Genomic DNA, 16,510 nt, shown 5'->3' on the forward strand with positions numbered 1-16,510 from the left:
CACATCTCCTACCGACTAACCTCATCCCGCCCCCTTGACCTGTCCGTCCTCCCTGGACTGACCTATCCCCTTCCTAACTCCCCACCTACACTCACCTTTAATGGCTCCATCCCCGCCTCTTCGACCTGTTTGTTTCCTCTCCACCTATCGTCTCCTCTATCCATCTTCTATTCGCCTCCCCTTCTCTCCCTATTTATTTCAGAACCCCCTTCCCCTCCCCCTTTTCTGATGAAGGGTCTAGGCCTGAAACGTCAGTCTTTCTGCTCCTATGATGCTGCTTAGCCTGCTGTGTTCATCCAGCTCTGCACCTTGTTGTCTCTATTGCTCACTATGATCAGTCTTTATTAAAAGCTATAGCATAAGATGGAAAATCTTGGAATTAATTAAGGATTTTGGATACCAAATCCAGTAAAATCTACTCAGTAGTTTTCTTCATCCCTAATTATTTTACAATCTTTCAAATTGTTTAATTTAGGATTAACATCAGGGAGGCAATGGCCTAATGGTATTATTGCTGGACTGTTAATCCAGAGACCTCTAGGGACATCTCGGGACCCAGGTTCAAATCCCGCCACGGCAGATGGTGGAATTTGAATTCAATACATTATCTGGAATTAAGAATCTAATGATGACTGTGAATCCATTGTTGATTGTTGGGAAAAACCCATCTGGTTCACTAATGTCCTTTAGGGAAGGAAACTGCCATCCTTACCTGGACTGGCCTACATGTGACTCCAGTCCCACAGCAATGTGGTTGACTCTTAACTGCCCTGTGGGCAATTAGGGATGGGCAAAAAATGCTGCCTAACCAGTGATGCCCTCAGCCCATGAATGAATAAGGAAAAAATAAATTAGGATCTGATAAAACTGCTGTGGCATCTGTATAGTTCCAGCCAACATTTTGTTATAACACTGAAGTACAGACAATAGTACGATGCCTAATGTTAACTTTCCTCATCATATTTCCTGAGATATTTTTAAAAATGCACGTTCGGCATCTGAAGTAATAACAGAAAAGGAAGAAATTTCCCAGCTGGTCAATATCTGAAAGAGATTGATTAACATTGTACATGTCATTGTAGGACTTTTTATCAATGAATCCACATGAATTACTAATCTGCCTGTTTCAGTTTCTGACTAACTTTCGTCATGTTTCCGGCTTTTTGTACATTTATTTAGCAGATGGATGGACTGAATATTATTTATTCAGGAATCATTCTTCTCATGGTATTGTAACCCTAGTCTAGATTATAATTACATAGAATACGTATCACATGATTAAAATCTGCCTTCAGCATCTAGCAGTTCACTGTTCTGCTGCTCATGCACAACACAAAAGACACAGCATTTCAGCATAATGTGTCAAAAGTCATGAGAATTTTTTTCAATATAATTTGTTATTGTTAATGCATGTAAAGAATGGATAGAGCACATAACAGAACAAAAGGGAGAAAACAACAATGATTAGTTGGCATCCTTCTGTCCAATAGAGCCAATGGGAATGCAACATCAGGCCTTTGGTGAAGCCGGATGGGATCATCTGCTGCACACATTTGGATGGATGAACAAATGATTCTTGAAAGAGTCATTATGCCACAAGTTAAATGGTCAAGGTTGGCATCATCTTTGGGACTTCTGGAATCACATTTTATTGTGATGACAAAAGCCTGCTTCAATCTCATGTCATTTTTATCAACATGTAGAGTTTCCCATTTGTCATCTCTTTTGTCAAGATTCTTGAATGGAACTTTTGGGCACCCTACAAATCTTTTTGCATGGCCCACCTCTGCAGATACAATATCCCTTGGGAAGTAACCATGTTCCATTCTATGTACATGAACAAGCCGGCAAAATTTTTGGTGCTTAATTAGCACTGTCACACTTGACTGAGAAAGAACTGCTCTGTTAGTGACTTTGACTTTCTATGTGATGTCCTGGATACACCCTAGACACCGGAGATAAATGTTATTGATTCTTTTTTCTTGGTGGGTGTAAGTTTTCTATACTTCACTGCGAAAAAGCAATGGTGAGAATACAGGACCTTGAAGATAAGCATCTTTGTTTGCTATCTTTTGTTAGTCAATCAAAGTTGGAGATGTTGTTTTAGATAGTTGGTATCTAAAAGAGTTAATTGTTATCATGAAACATCTACTCTGTTTATCAGGATATAAAGAACTGTTCACAAGAGGAGCTAAGCAGTTCTCATTCTGTCCCTGTATTTGTTACCAATGCTGTTTAAGAATGCTCTAGTAGTAGCAATGAAAACTTATTCTTGGGTTGAACCTATGTTTCACAAGAGGCATACATGTGTTGCTGAATAAAAGACAGTTAGTTGAAGCATTCTGTCTTGCATTCATCAGGACAATCTGCGAGAATACAAATTCAAGGGGAAACCCAACATTTATACTGTATGAGAGAGAATGCTAATTGTTTGGCAAGCAGATTCTGATTGGCAGAGGTGCAACCATTAATGCTAATTGACTGTAAATTGGCAGTAAACTGCCAGTCTTCGTTTAAATTTTAAACCCCTGATTGACTTTAATTGGCCAAGGAATCATGTCAGCACAGAAATAAATGAATAATTTGTTACATTAGTTTCAGTGCTAGTGTGCTACCAGGTCATATATCCCAAAGACTGGCGGATTGTATCAAACAGCATATCTTTTTGGCCGTTTGCATCAAGCAAAATGCTAACCGTACCTTACCAGTCTGTGCTTGCAAAACTGTCAATAGTGTCTAACATAAAACGTGATTCTGCATTTTCTGTATAATCCAGAGTGAGTGAAGAATTACATTGAGAGCCAGTTTATGGCTGTTAGTCAGGCTTGCAGTGTGACACCTGTATGTACTAGAAGGTATGTATATTAATACACAGATCCCAGTTCTTTAAAGACAGAAATAACGTGTACAGACACTGTACCTGTTTCAACTCAACAAAATAGGTTCAGCCATTCACTGGTTAATTTATCAAGGCTGTGTTAGCTCTGTATTTCCAAATGACTATTTGTAGACAATCATGTATCTCAGATTTAATGTAACTAGCCATTAAGTTATGTAGCAAACTAGTTACTGCTCAAGAATGAGCCTGTTTTCTTTCTAAGACTTTGTGTGGGCATGCATCCTCACATGGTTTCAGTAGCTTAGACTAATGCCAGCAAGATGGATTGGTAGCAGCGAATCTATCAAAGATATTACAGATGGTGCAGATGGAGGATCACCACAATATAAGATGCTAGCAGCAGTGTGCACCACTGTCACATATAAGATGGTGAACAGCAGTGTGGATTTTGACTGGAACTTTTCAGTTCTATAAAACTCCTAGCCTCTGATGAGAAGAAAGAAGAACAAATTCTAATCAGGAAACTGTGAGTGCATCTTTAAATTTTCAGCAGCTCAAAAGCACACAAAACCTGTCAGCGTCTGTGTAAGCAGCAGTTAGCAACAAAAAGAGACTACGGGAACGACTGCAACACTAGATCTGTCTGTAAAAGCTCAAATCATCTTGAAATAATGAAACACTTTGAAAACATTTGTGAAGGCCATGTAGAGCTATACCAAAGCTGTGTCACTGTCATGGTCTTATAGACTGAACCCAGAGGAAGGGCAGGGTCCCTCTACATCTGGAACACACACAGTTGCTGGAGTTGTCAAAAGGATTTGCTAGCTATCTATAGGATGGCACAGTGGCTCACTGGTTAGCACTGCTCCCTTACAGTGCCAGGGACCAGGGTTTGATTCCACCTTTGTGTGACTGTCTGTATGGAGTTTGCATATTCTCCCCATGTCTGCCTGAGTTTCCGCTGGATACTCCGGTTTCCTCCCACAGTCCAAAGATGTGCAAGTTAGGTGGATTGGCCATGCTAAATTGCCCATAGTGCAGGTTAGGTGGCTTAGCCATTGGAATGCGGGGTTACAGGGATATGTAAATTTACAGGGATAGGTAGGGGGAATGGGTCTGGGTGGGATGCTGTTCGGAGGGTCTATGATTCATCTAAAGTCTTTAACTAACCTGACGTTAACCCACAAGGCAGTCACACTTTGTTGTTGGACACCTAGTCATGTCAACATATGAGTAGGCCTGATGGCATTCAGAAGTCCAAAGTTCCTTTGAGATCCCTGCAATTCAGCCTAGTGTGCCTAGTTGCTGTTGTCACCTCAAGGAGGCACTGTAGGAGGATCTTGGTGATACAAAGGCTGTGCACTGGCAGTCAGAGACTTATATACTCTGCTCCCTTTTCACAATGGACAAGCTAGCAACAGTGGATTATGTAGCTGCATTTGATTCATAATCAAGGTTACCAATTCACAGGGAATAAATTAATGATCACTTGGCATCTGGAGTTTGGGAGATTTGGGGAAACTTGGGTGGGGGTCATCAGTGGCAGTGGTAAAGCATTCAGATTCTGCCAGCTCATTTCCCAGAGCCAAGTGCAAGCCCAAGCATGTGTAAAACAAAGTACAAACTGGACAGAAGAAATTGAAGATAGGGCATATCCTAGGAAGACTGTACTTTGAATGCGAGACAACTTATTGAATTATAGTACAGTCCTGAAAAACCCAAGAACCCTGTTTGTAACATCACCCTGTGGCTAAACCACTGACAAACACGATGGGAGATAAAGTAAGTGAGTCTAGTGACTTGCCCTCAGCCACTCCTTGTGGTCATACTTTTGATCGTACTTTTAAAGTATCTCCTTATCTGGTGAATAATTGCACAAGTGATGACTCTGCTCACTTTTCCTCCATCATCAGTTCATCTTTGATCTGGCAATAAATAAACTGTCAGTGGAAGAAAATCTGCCTGAACTGGTACAAGTAAAAGAAAGAAAAGCTTGCATTTTGAAAGCGTGTTTCATAACTTCCGAATGTTCCAAGCATTTACAGCCAATTAAGTATTTCAGAATATAGTCACTGTGGTAACGTGATAAACAATTAGTAAACAGAAACCTTCCACAAACATTGATGTGACAATAAGCAGATTTTTTAAACTTAGATTGATTGAAGGATTAATATGGTCAGGACATGAGAAAAACCTCATTTGATGTTCTTCAATAGGGTCTTTTAAGCCCACCTGAAAGAGCAGATGGCACCATAGTTTAATATCTCATCTGAGCAACAGCTCCTCTGACAATGAAATGCTCCTTCAATCTAATATAGACCCATTACTTTGTCCTCCTACAGTTGAAGGCCAAATATAAGCATATCTTGTCACAGACTGTTAGAGCTAGAGTTGAAAATACTTCTAAAGGATGACCCTGGATGAGATCTTTAGATGGCTGACACGGGTATCAGGTCTCACTAAAAATAGTGAAATACTTACTAGAGTGATCAGGAGTCCTTCCAAGAGCCACATGTAAAATTAATCGAAGTCTTCTATAAAAGGCTAGAATGTCTGAGCTGTGTGCTTGGCTGATTTGTACCTTAAAATTACATTTGGGTCCTACGAATAAATAGGATCACAACCTTTTTTTTTCTTAATCAACCTGTTCGGAGATGTCATTACACAAGCCTGCAGGTGGGACTTGAACTCAGAACTTCTGGCTCGGGGTAGAGGCAATACCATTGCACCACAAGAGCCCTAACCCATCTTTTCAATATATATACATATCCAGAAATGCTCTTACACACAAAACATTTTTCCCCATCACCAAATCACACGTGTTTCTTTTTCTCCATCTATTAATCACCATTAGTATATCACCCATATTTTCCAATTCATTAATTTTCATGCAAAGCCTGTTAAGGGCAATGCAAACTATCAAAGTTAGGCAGAGGGAAAGGGACTATATCAAACTGGAGTGCCCACCTCTCTCTAAACATGTCAAGAGTATTGGTGGATACCACGTGCTCCTTCTTCCTAGAACACCCAGGCATGACTGTAGCCACAAAAGAAGGTGCTATAACACCCCTCCACAGCGCACTGCCAGGACCTGTTAAGAGCCAATTTGGCAACATCCAGGAGCAATCCCATGAGGTAGACCTCGAACTTGCATATACCCTTGCACAAAGATCAGGAGCATGGGGCTGAAATGCAACTAAAAGCACAACAAAAGATTTTTCAAATAACTAGAAAGGAGTAGCAATTGTGCACATGCAATATATACATGATCACTGGTCTCCACAAAATAAACAGTTGGGTTGGGAGTCCGTGAACCACTGCAATCTGCTGCAGTAAAAGCTGAACTGGACTGCAAACTTTGATATTTTCTAATTTCTGTTTAGAGATTTTGTAATACATGTTTGGAACAGGTGTGCGTAAGAGCATCTCTGTGCATGACCTGGGCCACCTGGCTCAGAGATAAGGACACTAACACTGCACCACAAAAGCTTTAACCCAACTCTTATATTAAAAGTAGCTACTCATCTAAAGCAGGCTGGCACTTTGACCACTTGTTTAACAACCTCATGCAAGATACTGGCAGCCAGTGCCTCTATATGAACAGGGTATTCCAATTTTAGTCTGTTACCTCCCAATTAATGTTAGGTGGACTGAGTTGAACCTGGCCTTGTGAATGATATATATGATGTCGTGTTGAATCAATTTATCTTAGTTTGATTTATTTTTCTTTTAGGGATCGATTTCAGAGTAAAAACTATCAAGATAAATGCGAACAACACAATTAAGCTGCAAATATGGTACAGTCATTTTGAATATATTGTAAATTCAATCGGCTGAATTTTAAGGGCCACCTTGGAGTGGGAAAGCAACAGGTATTTGCCTCAGACTTGTTTGCCCTCGATCACACTGATGTATGTGTTAAGGAATAAGCACACCTCCACTTGGCAGGCTTGCTTTAGGGGCAGTCAGATGAGGCAAGACTTCTGCATGTCCTGGGAACAGTCTTGACTTGTAGAGCTATCCACATGTCACCATTCAGTTTACTGCCCACCTCAGTTTTATAAGTGATGTCCACTTGAGTGCCTGTTCTTTCTGTCTCATGATTTAACGAGTCGCAGAAGAGGCCTGCATCCAACATGCAGTCCAGCAAGTTTGACTCTACTGGCTAGTGAAAGGTATGGTGCCTCCTTTCTTAGCCCCAGGTGCCAATTAGAAGCTCCTTTTCATTGTTTTCCCTCCCCTTGCCGCAGTCCTGTCTGTCATATTTTTCCTCACCTTCATCGGGGCTTTACTGGCTTGGTGAGACCATGACCTCACCTGGATGTCTGGATCCATCAATGAATGCTTCCACAATGTTCTAAGTGCTGTACCAGCAATAGTCACAACTCCCAGTAGGGCTGCCAGTACAACAGAACTGCTGATCTGTGATTGGCTAGCAACACCATAAGACAGGACTTCCTCCTGGGGAGGGCAGGAAGCTTGCGTCTTCTAAAGAACCATCAGCTAAAACATTAAAGCATGGTGAGCCTGTCGAGCTTCTAAATATTTACGTCAGTGTGATCCAGCGCAAATACATATGCATTAATTATCTGCATTTTAACAAAATTTGGCTCTGGATTTATGAGATGGAGGTTGAGCTGCAGACATTGTAATGCAGCAGGGAGAGGGAATGTTACATGGGTACTATTCCAGAAGGTGGTCACACTCCTTAGGAAGGGGTCTTCTTACTTGGTCACTGGTCAGGGACAAGTATATGTGACTGTGAGTAAAGCAGGTGTGAGGACTCAGGAGGTAATGGAGTCTGACTATTTGCAATTGTCCAACATGTTTGAAGTCCTTTCAGATTGTTTGGGTAAGAATAAAGGCTGCATGATATGTGAGATAACTGATCATGGCACCATGGCATAGGGAACCATTCAAGTAGCAGGGAGGAGCAAAAAGAAATGTAATGGTGTTAGGGGATAGTACAGTGAAGGGTATTGACATTGTTGCCTCTATTACTGTGAAGAATAACCTGCGGATGAGCGTGGCCTGCTATTATAAACATAAGCCTGCTCCAGAAGGTACTCAGGCTTCTTTTGTTTATGGTCAGGAGGCAAGGTGTGCAGATGGTTCCGCAGAGTACAGACGAATCATTCACACTGTCCGTTGTTCACACCCGCCGGATGATGGAGGTTAGTGCAGCTTTTACAATGCCATAGGACTGCTAAAGCTCCAATAGGATCTTGGTCTTGAAGTTGTGCCCCAATGACTGAATCTGAAATACCAATCATGTACTAACATTCTGGATATATTGGAAGCCTTTTGGTCGGGAGTGGGAATGGCCATCTGCATGCACGGTGAAGGTATCCTTGAGTACAGGAATTCCCATTACTACTCCAGCCAAAGACATTAAACTCCATTGTAAGAATCTTTAGAGAACTCTTGGCAATCAGGGATCCTATGCTGGAATGCATTCCCACCCATGGTCAGTATCAATATTTGTATTATTTATGTCTTAGGTTTACTGGATCTGGAATCGAAACTCAATGACTTCGGCAGCATTGGGTACATATTTCTCCAAGCTTCGTGGATGTTTAAAAATAGCCCTGTGATTTGTTGTCTGTAAAATGGCTCTGAATATCTAGGAAGTAGTTCACCTCAAAGTCGGCAGTTTGAGTTTCATATTGGGGTAATTTTCCTTATTCTTCTCATTGGCTTGAGACCCTAAATGTTACAAACAATTACCATTCGTTTCTGCCCTTGAACCTGTGACATGTAGTATGGTAGGAAAAGGGAAATCTGGGAAGCCTAAGATGGATGATGCGACAAACTTATGGTTGAGGTTGCAAAAGGAATCTTTACATGCTGGGGTCCAACTCCCTAAAATGCTCTGTGAAGTATCATGCTTTGTACATTCTTTCCCACCAGCTTCAAATGTTGTCTGATTTACTTAGCATGTCATTGAGTAGGGCAGGCAACTGAATGTAGCCTTTTACAAACCTTTTATAGTAACTAGCTAGACCAAAAACCCGCACAGTTACCTCTCCAACTTAGGCCGGGACCACTATTTCACCACTCAGATTTACTCATTATCACAAGTAACACCTTCATTGGAGGTAAAATACCCATGGTACTGTACTTTGTCTGGAACAGTTGGCATTTCTCTGGTTTCACTTTGAAATTTAACTTTGTCAAGTGGGCTAAGATATGTGTTGTCTTGTAATGATCTCCTGAATTGTTAAGCCAAAGATAAGTATGCCACCCAGGCACAGTAAGAAAGACTGGAAATTAAGGTTGCCAAAAAATTTATCTATCACATGTATGAAGATGGCAGGAACCTTGCAAAACCCAATTGGCATTCTCATTTGTTGGTAAAGTCCATCAACCATCCACTCAAAATATCATCTTTTCAATGTCTTGTTGAGCATAGTTAGAAGGATTCCACAGTGTAGGCATAAAGTCATAATAGATGAGATTGAAAGGTGACTATTCAAGATGGAGCAGATGTTAAAGAAATTGAAAACTGATGGGATAGACATTCATGCCAAATCCAGGCAACAGTTCCCCATGTGTGTTCCCTTGATGCTATAGAGAAACGATTTAGTACTCCTTGTTGGATGTTTTATTGGGAGGAAGATGAGAAATGCCAATGATTAAAAATTGTAATGAGACGCACAACTGGTTATGGCATCTGAGTGCAGGCGAGAGGTGGCATTCATAATTAAATATTTGTGTAAGAAAGACGAAGAAGAGGTACAGATGTTCAAAGAGGTCTGCAGTGGATCTTTGAGGTACTGACAACAGTTTTTGGGGACTGTAGCCTGTCACATCTACAGCAAAGGTTTTACAATTACAAGCAAGTTGAAGGAGAGAATCTGGTCTCCATGGTCCTGGTGCTGCTGAAGGTGTTCGACTGCATTGTCCTCCTGGATCCTTCCTACAAATCAGGGAAAGACAGATAGCTGAAAGAATGCCTAGCTAAAGTGGAGAGGGTTTGGAAAGTCTGGATGGAATTGAAGAGGCAAAAGTGGAAAATGGGGGTGAAAATACCTGTGGTGTTGGGATCCAAGATGTTAAGGGCTATCCGGGGCATCCTTGGAGTGCATGTCATAAATGCAATGAGTAATTGAAGAACATGAACAAGCTGAAGATTTTGAAGCAGGGATTCCTTATTTCTCTGGATTCTGATCTTTACAAACATGAAGAGAAATTAAGCTTTAAATTGGAAAGCATGATATTTACATGGAATTATGCCTGTAGCTCACATTTGGTTAAGGAAATTCTTTCGTCTGTCTCTCTCTCCCTCTCCATGACACCTCCCCTTCTGTTTCTCCATGAGGCTTCTCCCCTCCCTGTATTGCCATAGCTAGCTAATAAGAAATAGAGAGTAGGCACAAAACGTTTGTGCCCTGGTGGGCAACATATACCAAGTGGTGTACAACAGCAATCATTGCTGGAACCTCAGTTTTTACAATTTACTTAAATTGAATTGGATGAAGGAACTGAAGGTATGATTGCTAAATTTGTTGATGACAGAAAGGCAGGTAAAAAAGTAAGTTGTGCAGAGAACATAAAGAAGCTACAAAGGAATATGGATCGGTTAAGTGAATGGGAAAAGATCGGACAAGTAGAAAATAATGAGGGAAAATTGGAAATTATCCATTTTAGCAGGACGAATAAAACAAAACATTTTATATAAATAGTGAGAGACTGGCCAGCTCTGCAGAGATGCAGAGGACCCTTGTGCCTGTGTCCCAAAAGGTTAGTATGCAGGTGCAACAAATGAGAAAATCTAATTGAATGTTTATTGTAAGAGAAATTGTATAGGCCAGCGCACTGCTGCCTCACATTGCACCAGGGACCCGGTTTCGATTCCGGCCTGTGTGGACTGTCTGTGTGGAGTTTGCACATTCTCCCATGTCTACGTGGGTTTCCTCCAAAGATGTACAGATTAGGTGGATTGGCCATGCTAAAATTGCACATAGTGTCCAGGGACGTACAGGTTAGGTGGATTATCCATGGGAAGTGCAGGGTATAGGTGGGGGTGTGGGTCTAGGTGATATGCTCTTCAGAGGGATGGTGTAGACTTGGTAGGCTGAATGGCCTGCCTGCACGTGGTAGGAGCTCTATTATTCTATGACAAAATCATTACAAAAGGGAGGTTATTCTTCTGTTATACAGGGGCATTAGTGAGATCATATTAGGAGTATTGTGTACTGTATTGGTTTCCTTATTTGATGAAAGATGTAAATGCATTGGAAACATTCAGAAAAGGTTTACTAGACAAATACCTGGAAAGGCTCTTTTCATGAGGAAGCGTTGCACAGGCTTGGTTTGTTTCGACTGGAGTTTAGAGGAGTAAGAGATATCTTGATCAAAACGTAGATCCTGAGGTTTCTTGACAAGCTGCATGTGGAAAGGATCATAGGAAATAAGAGCACAGCAGCAGAAGTAGGCTATTCAACTTCTTAAGCCTTCTCTGCCATTCTATATCATAACTGATCATCTACCTCAGTGCCATAGTCCCGCATTACACAATATCCCTTGATGTGATTAGTAACTAAAAATCTATCATCTCTGACTTGAACTTATATAAAGACAGAGTTTTCTCAGCCCTCTGGTTGAAAAATTCCAAAGTGTTTCCTCCTTATGAGTGAATAAGTTCCTTGTTATTGTAATACTGAGTAGCTTGCCTTTTATTCTGAGACTGTTTCAGGTTCTAGACCCCACGGCCAGGAGAAACATCCTTTCTGTATCAATGTCTGTGTATCCCTTTAACAATTTGGTAAACTACCTCTCATTCTTCAAATTTCACGAGAATACAGGCCCAGTCTCCTCATCTCTTTAGAAAAACAATATAAAAAAGGGGTTACAATTCTAAAGTGGGGCAAGAGATTAGAGGGACATGGGTGTATGAGTGAACAGATCACTGAAGGTGGCAGGACAGGTGTAGAGAGCAATTAATGAAGCATACAGTACTAAGAGAGATAGACCGTGCAAGAGTGAAGAGGTGATGTTGAACTTGTACAAGACACTTCTCAGACATCAACTGCAGTATTGTGTATAAAGTTGCCACAATCCCAGAGGACCATAGAGCAGCTGTCTCTTTAGAGAGAGATATTACTGATCGTGAATTTAATGTGAGGATCACCGTGCCTCAGGTGAGGGATGAGGGTGAGAAGGCAGGATCTTCCCGGTAACCTCAGTATTGTGTGCAGTTCTTAGTGCTACATTATAAGGTCAAGAACCTTTAGAAGATTTAAAATGATTTGCAGAAGAAGCAAATGTGAAGTAAGAAAAATCTTATTTTACACAGTAAATAGTTAAAACTTGGAATACTATGCCTGGAAGTGTAGGTGGAGGTTCAATTGAGACATTCAAGAGGGAGTTGGATGATTATTTGAATAAGAATGATGTGCAAGGATAGGGTTTCTGATTCCACCTTCACTGCTTCTTGATCCTTGTAATACAGTAAAATAAGTTATAAGAATATAAAAGAGTAAAAGAATAGTTTTTTTTAAAAAACGTAAGTCTGTTTAGGAATCAAAGCAGGAGTTTAATTTTGGTGGATGAAGATATAGTGGAAATATTCAATAAATATTTCACTGTCTTTTTCTGCAATTGATAATTTAAGTGAGAATGTAAGTTGTAGAACAATGCTTGTGGATAACTGGAAAAGGAATTAGTTCTGAGAAAGATTAGCATAACGCAAAGTGAATAGGTCACTGGTCTATGGTTGCAGCGAGGCTGTTGATAGGACTCAGTGTGTGAGAGATAGTAAAGAGTTTGGCCACAGTTTTCAAATCCTCAATGAAGTAAAACTTACGCAAAACTACACTCTAAAAAAGTAGTCAGATTGGACTCAAAGCATTAGCTCTGCTTTTGTGTCCGTAGGTGCTGCCAGACTTCTTGTGTTTCTTCAGCATTTTCTGTTTTTATCATGCAAAACTATTCTTCAGTCATCACTTCTGGCCACACTAATCTACGTTAGCTCCGTATGCAACAACACATTACATTTATTATTCTTATCTTTAAATCTCTGTTTAACACTTCCTCATCTTATTTCTGTAATTTTCTGCAATTCTATAGCAAACCAATAATCACTCCATTCTTATAACCCTAGTGATTTATGTATTCCTGGTTCTCCTAATCCACAAGCAAAGTTCATCACAAGGAAAAATAGTAACCTATTGAACCTCCTCTAGCCTCAATCCTATGCACAAGGCAAAATACCCATGATCTTAGCGAATGGCAGACCATGCTTGTGGGACTGTAGTATACTATTACTCATTAGTATTAGCTATACAAAAAATGCCATCACTGCTGCTTATGCTCAGGCTTTAAGTTATAATAACAGATTATATCCTGCTGCTACGGTTAGAACAGACGGGATACCAATGTGGGCAGATGTCTGTACTGCCTGCAATTTAAAATTAAAAGAAATCCTCAAATCCATTCTAACTGCTCCTGAGGTGGTGACAATTAAAATCAGAGTCAACTATCTTCCCTTTCTTTTCTGAAGTTGTTTAAGGAATGGATAATGTAATTACTACATTTTCTATTGACAGGGACACAGCTGGCCAAGAACGATTCCATGCTCTGACAACTCATTATTTTCGAGGATCTAGTGGCCTTATGCTTGTCTATGATATTACAAATTTAAAAACGTTCACTAATATTGCCTATTGGATTAAAGACACTGATGAGGTGAGTTTTTTGTTAGCTTGTCACTGCCCCTTTTTCTGTTACTTTTAGTTTGTTCTCTTTGTTCCTATCTTTTCCCAGATATATTGCATCTAGCTATGTTGGAGAGCAGCTTTCTCATGAGGTGCCATTTATGTTATTTTTGAGACACCTGTTCAAAGATATTCAGAACAGCTTCAATCCTAAGGGTGAATATATTTTGCATCTCTGTACAACAACTTATCCACCATAATGTGGAGGTGCCGGTGTTGGACTGGGATGGCCAAGGTCAGAAATCATACGATACCAGGTTGTAGTCCAACAGGTTTATTTGAAAACACAAGCTTTCGGAGCCTCAGTCCTTCTTCAGGTGTTAATGAGAGAGATAGTATCAGACACAGACTTTATAAGTAAAAGATCAAAGGTTCACATCATTGATGAGGATGTACTAAACAAACCTAAGATGCTGCTAAATCTTTAATCAGATAGAAGGTTTTAATTGATTAATATGCATATGTAAATCCCCGAATTCCTTTCAAGTTATGGCCGTGAGAGAACTAAAGGTTTTATCAGTGTAAAGAAGAGGTGACATTCTAGGTCAGACAATGCATGTTAGTTGTGAGACCTTGTTTAGAATCTGTTTGTGTTTTAGATTGTAGTCAGACTGGTTTTATTTCTAAAGTAGGAATTTATAAAACGCCGTATTGACTGACTGTCTATAAATTGTGTGCTTTTTGAACAAAACAAAATGTATCTGCAAATACAAATTCACCACATAGATTCATGTAATAACTTGCTTCATTTCATAATACAGTATATAAAGTGCCTCAGTAAAGTGTGCCACTGCACCATCTAAAAGGAGGTTCTTTCATGTGTACAGATACTAATGAGAATTTCACAATCCAGTGATCCCAATAGGATCATGCACTTAGAAGGAATACGATTCAGAAAATCTCAAGTACATAACTCTCACCATTCATTTTAATGGGCAGTAATATTCACATTGTCATTCAATGTCAGATAACAAGGTGTAGAGCTGGATGAATACAGCAGGCCAAGCAGCATTAGAGGAGCAGGAAAGCAGGAAGGGTCTGGACCCTTCTTCAGAAAATCAGATTCTCCAGCATCGGCAGTTCCTACTATCTCTGAATCGTCATTCAATGTCATTTAGTTTATAACAGCCTAAATCTGTATAATTAGTCCAGCATTGAAACGAAACAATGTTTCCATCTTGAAATTGTAAATTTTACAGTTACACTATTAAAGCAGTAACAATAAAGTAATGGCTCTGAATTTGAAATAATGATGCACATTGTTCAGACATACAATAAATTCATACATTTAGTAAATGTATAAACATGGATCTAATGAATATAATTCCCTTCAGCATGCAGGAAATGATGCTGGACGAATATTGATTGGTAATAAATGTGACATGCTAGCAGCACGTCAGGTTTCATGGGAAGATGGAAAAAGGGTATGTTTTAATATTTAATTATTATTTATTTACAATTTAGAGATTTAAAATGTGCTTGTAAACTTCATGAGGATAGTCTTTGAGCACCGAACAGTTTAATTCTTGGATAATTTAGAAGCATAAAATCTATTGTGAGCAAGGTAAAGTCTGAGTATATTCTGAAATATGGTGATTTGTATTTTAAGCTCGCTCAGGAACATGGAATGCAATTCTTTGAGACCAGTGCAAAAGAAGACATGAACATTGAGAAAGCATTTGTGGCCCTAGGAGAAGAAATAATAAGAAAGGTGTGATTTATGTATCATTGTAAAATGATAGCAATATCCAAGAAGTCATTTTTCTTTCATTCCCTTCCTAAAATTATCCACTTCTGTCATAGGGATGTTGTGCCCAAAACATGTGCTAGTTCCCCACTATTTCAAGGAATTTCCTCATTGACTTGTAAGATGCACTAACTCCATCAAAGGTAAAACAAAGAACTGTGCATGCTGGAAACCTGAAACAAAAACTGGAAATGCTAATGAAACTCAGCAGGTCTGGCAGCATCTGTAGAGAAAAAAGCAGAATTAACATTTTGAGTCCAGTTAGAACAGACTCACTGGACTGGAAAGGTTAATTCTGCTTTCCTTTCTACAGACTCTGCCAGACCTGTTGACTAAGTCCATCTGTCCGTACAAGCCAAGTGATGACTAGTATAGTGTCATTTAAGTGGCTTTTGGGTGGGATAGCCGCGTACAAACCTTACATAAGCTTACAAATAACCCTCTTCTCACCTTAAACCTATGCACCCTAGTATTTGACATTTTCACCTTGGGGAAAAAGAGGCTCCGACTATCCACCTTATCCATGCCTCTCATAATTTTATATGCTTCTATCAGGTCGCCCCTCAACTTCAATTATATTAAAATTATTACCTTGTAAACATTACCCACCGGTATTGCAAGTTTAATATCCACAGCTCACTGGTGGCAGCTGTTCAACTATATTAGCTACACTATTACAGGATATTCAATAACATACTTCTCTCATAAAGTGAAAGGACATTCACCAGTAAATAACTGGAGAAGGGTAAAGAACACTGCATGCTTTAACCCCCTGGAGGGGTAACACTGAGGCCATAGCCATTGGCAGAACTGGTAGGCTTGACAGCCAGGAAAAGGTGGTGGAGTGACTATGTTTACTTTATAGAAAAGTTCAAGGTAATCAGGTGGAATCAACATGGTTTTTAAAAGGGAAGTTATATGTAAACACTGGTTGGAGTTCTTTGAAAAAGTAACGTGTTATGGTTAAAAGGGAATAAGTGGTGGACTGTACTCAGATTTTCAGAAGACTTTTGATAAGGTACCTCAATAAAGATTATTATGAAAAATAAAAGCTCGTCGTGTCGGTAACATATTACCATGGATAGAAGATTGGCTAGTTGACACAAAACAGACAACAGAAATAAATGGATCATTTTCTGGTGTGTAATGCAGATCAGTGCTGGGACCTCAACTTGTTACCATTTATAAAAATGACCTGGACGAAGA

The 16,510-nt window shown here is 39.8% G+C and overlaps 1 protein-coding gene across 1 annotated transcript in view; it reads left to right on the top strand.

The window, feature by feature from the left end:
* LOC109935819 (ras-related protein Rab-10-like) overlaps positions 1 to 15,274 on the top strand; it is a 41,139-nt gene extending 25,865 nt beyond the window's left edge. The window contains exons 2-5 of the mRNA XM_020534489.2: positions 6,573 to 6,636; positions 13,390 to 13,528; positions 14,892 to 14,981; positions 15,167 to 15,274. Of these exons, the coding sequence (XP_020390078.2) occupies positions 6,573 to 6,636; positions 13,390 to 13,528; positions 14,892 to 14,981; positions 15,167 to 15,274 (401 nt within the window). The remainder of the gene's footprint in view (positions 1 to 6,572; positions 6,637 to 13,389; positions 13,529 to 14,891; positions 14,982 to 15,166) is intronic.
* The last annotated feature ends 1,236 nt before the right edge of the window (positions 15,275 to 16,510 follow it).

Source organism: Rhincodon typus, chromosome 4 (assembly GCF_021869965.1).
Source record: "Rhincodon typus isolate 14 chromosome 4, sRhiTyp1.1, whole genome shotgun sequence".
Classification (NCBI taxonomy): domain Eukaryota; kingdom Metazoa; phylum Chordata; class Chondrichthyes; order Orectolobiformes; family Rhincodontidae; genus Rhincodon; species Rhincodon typus.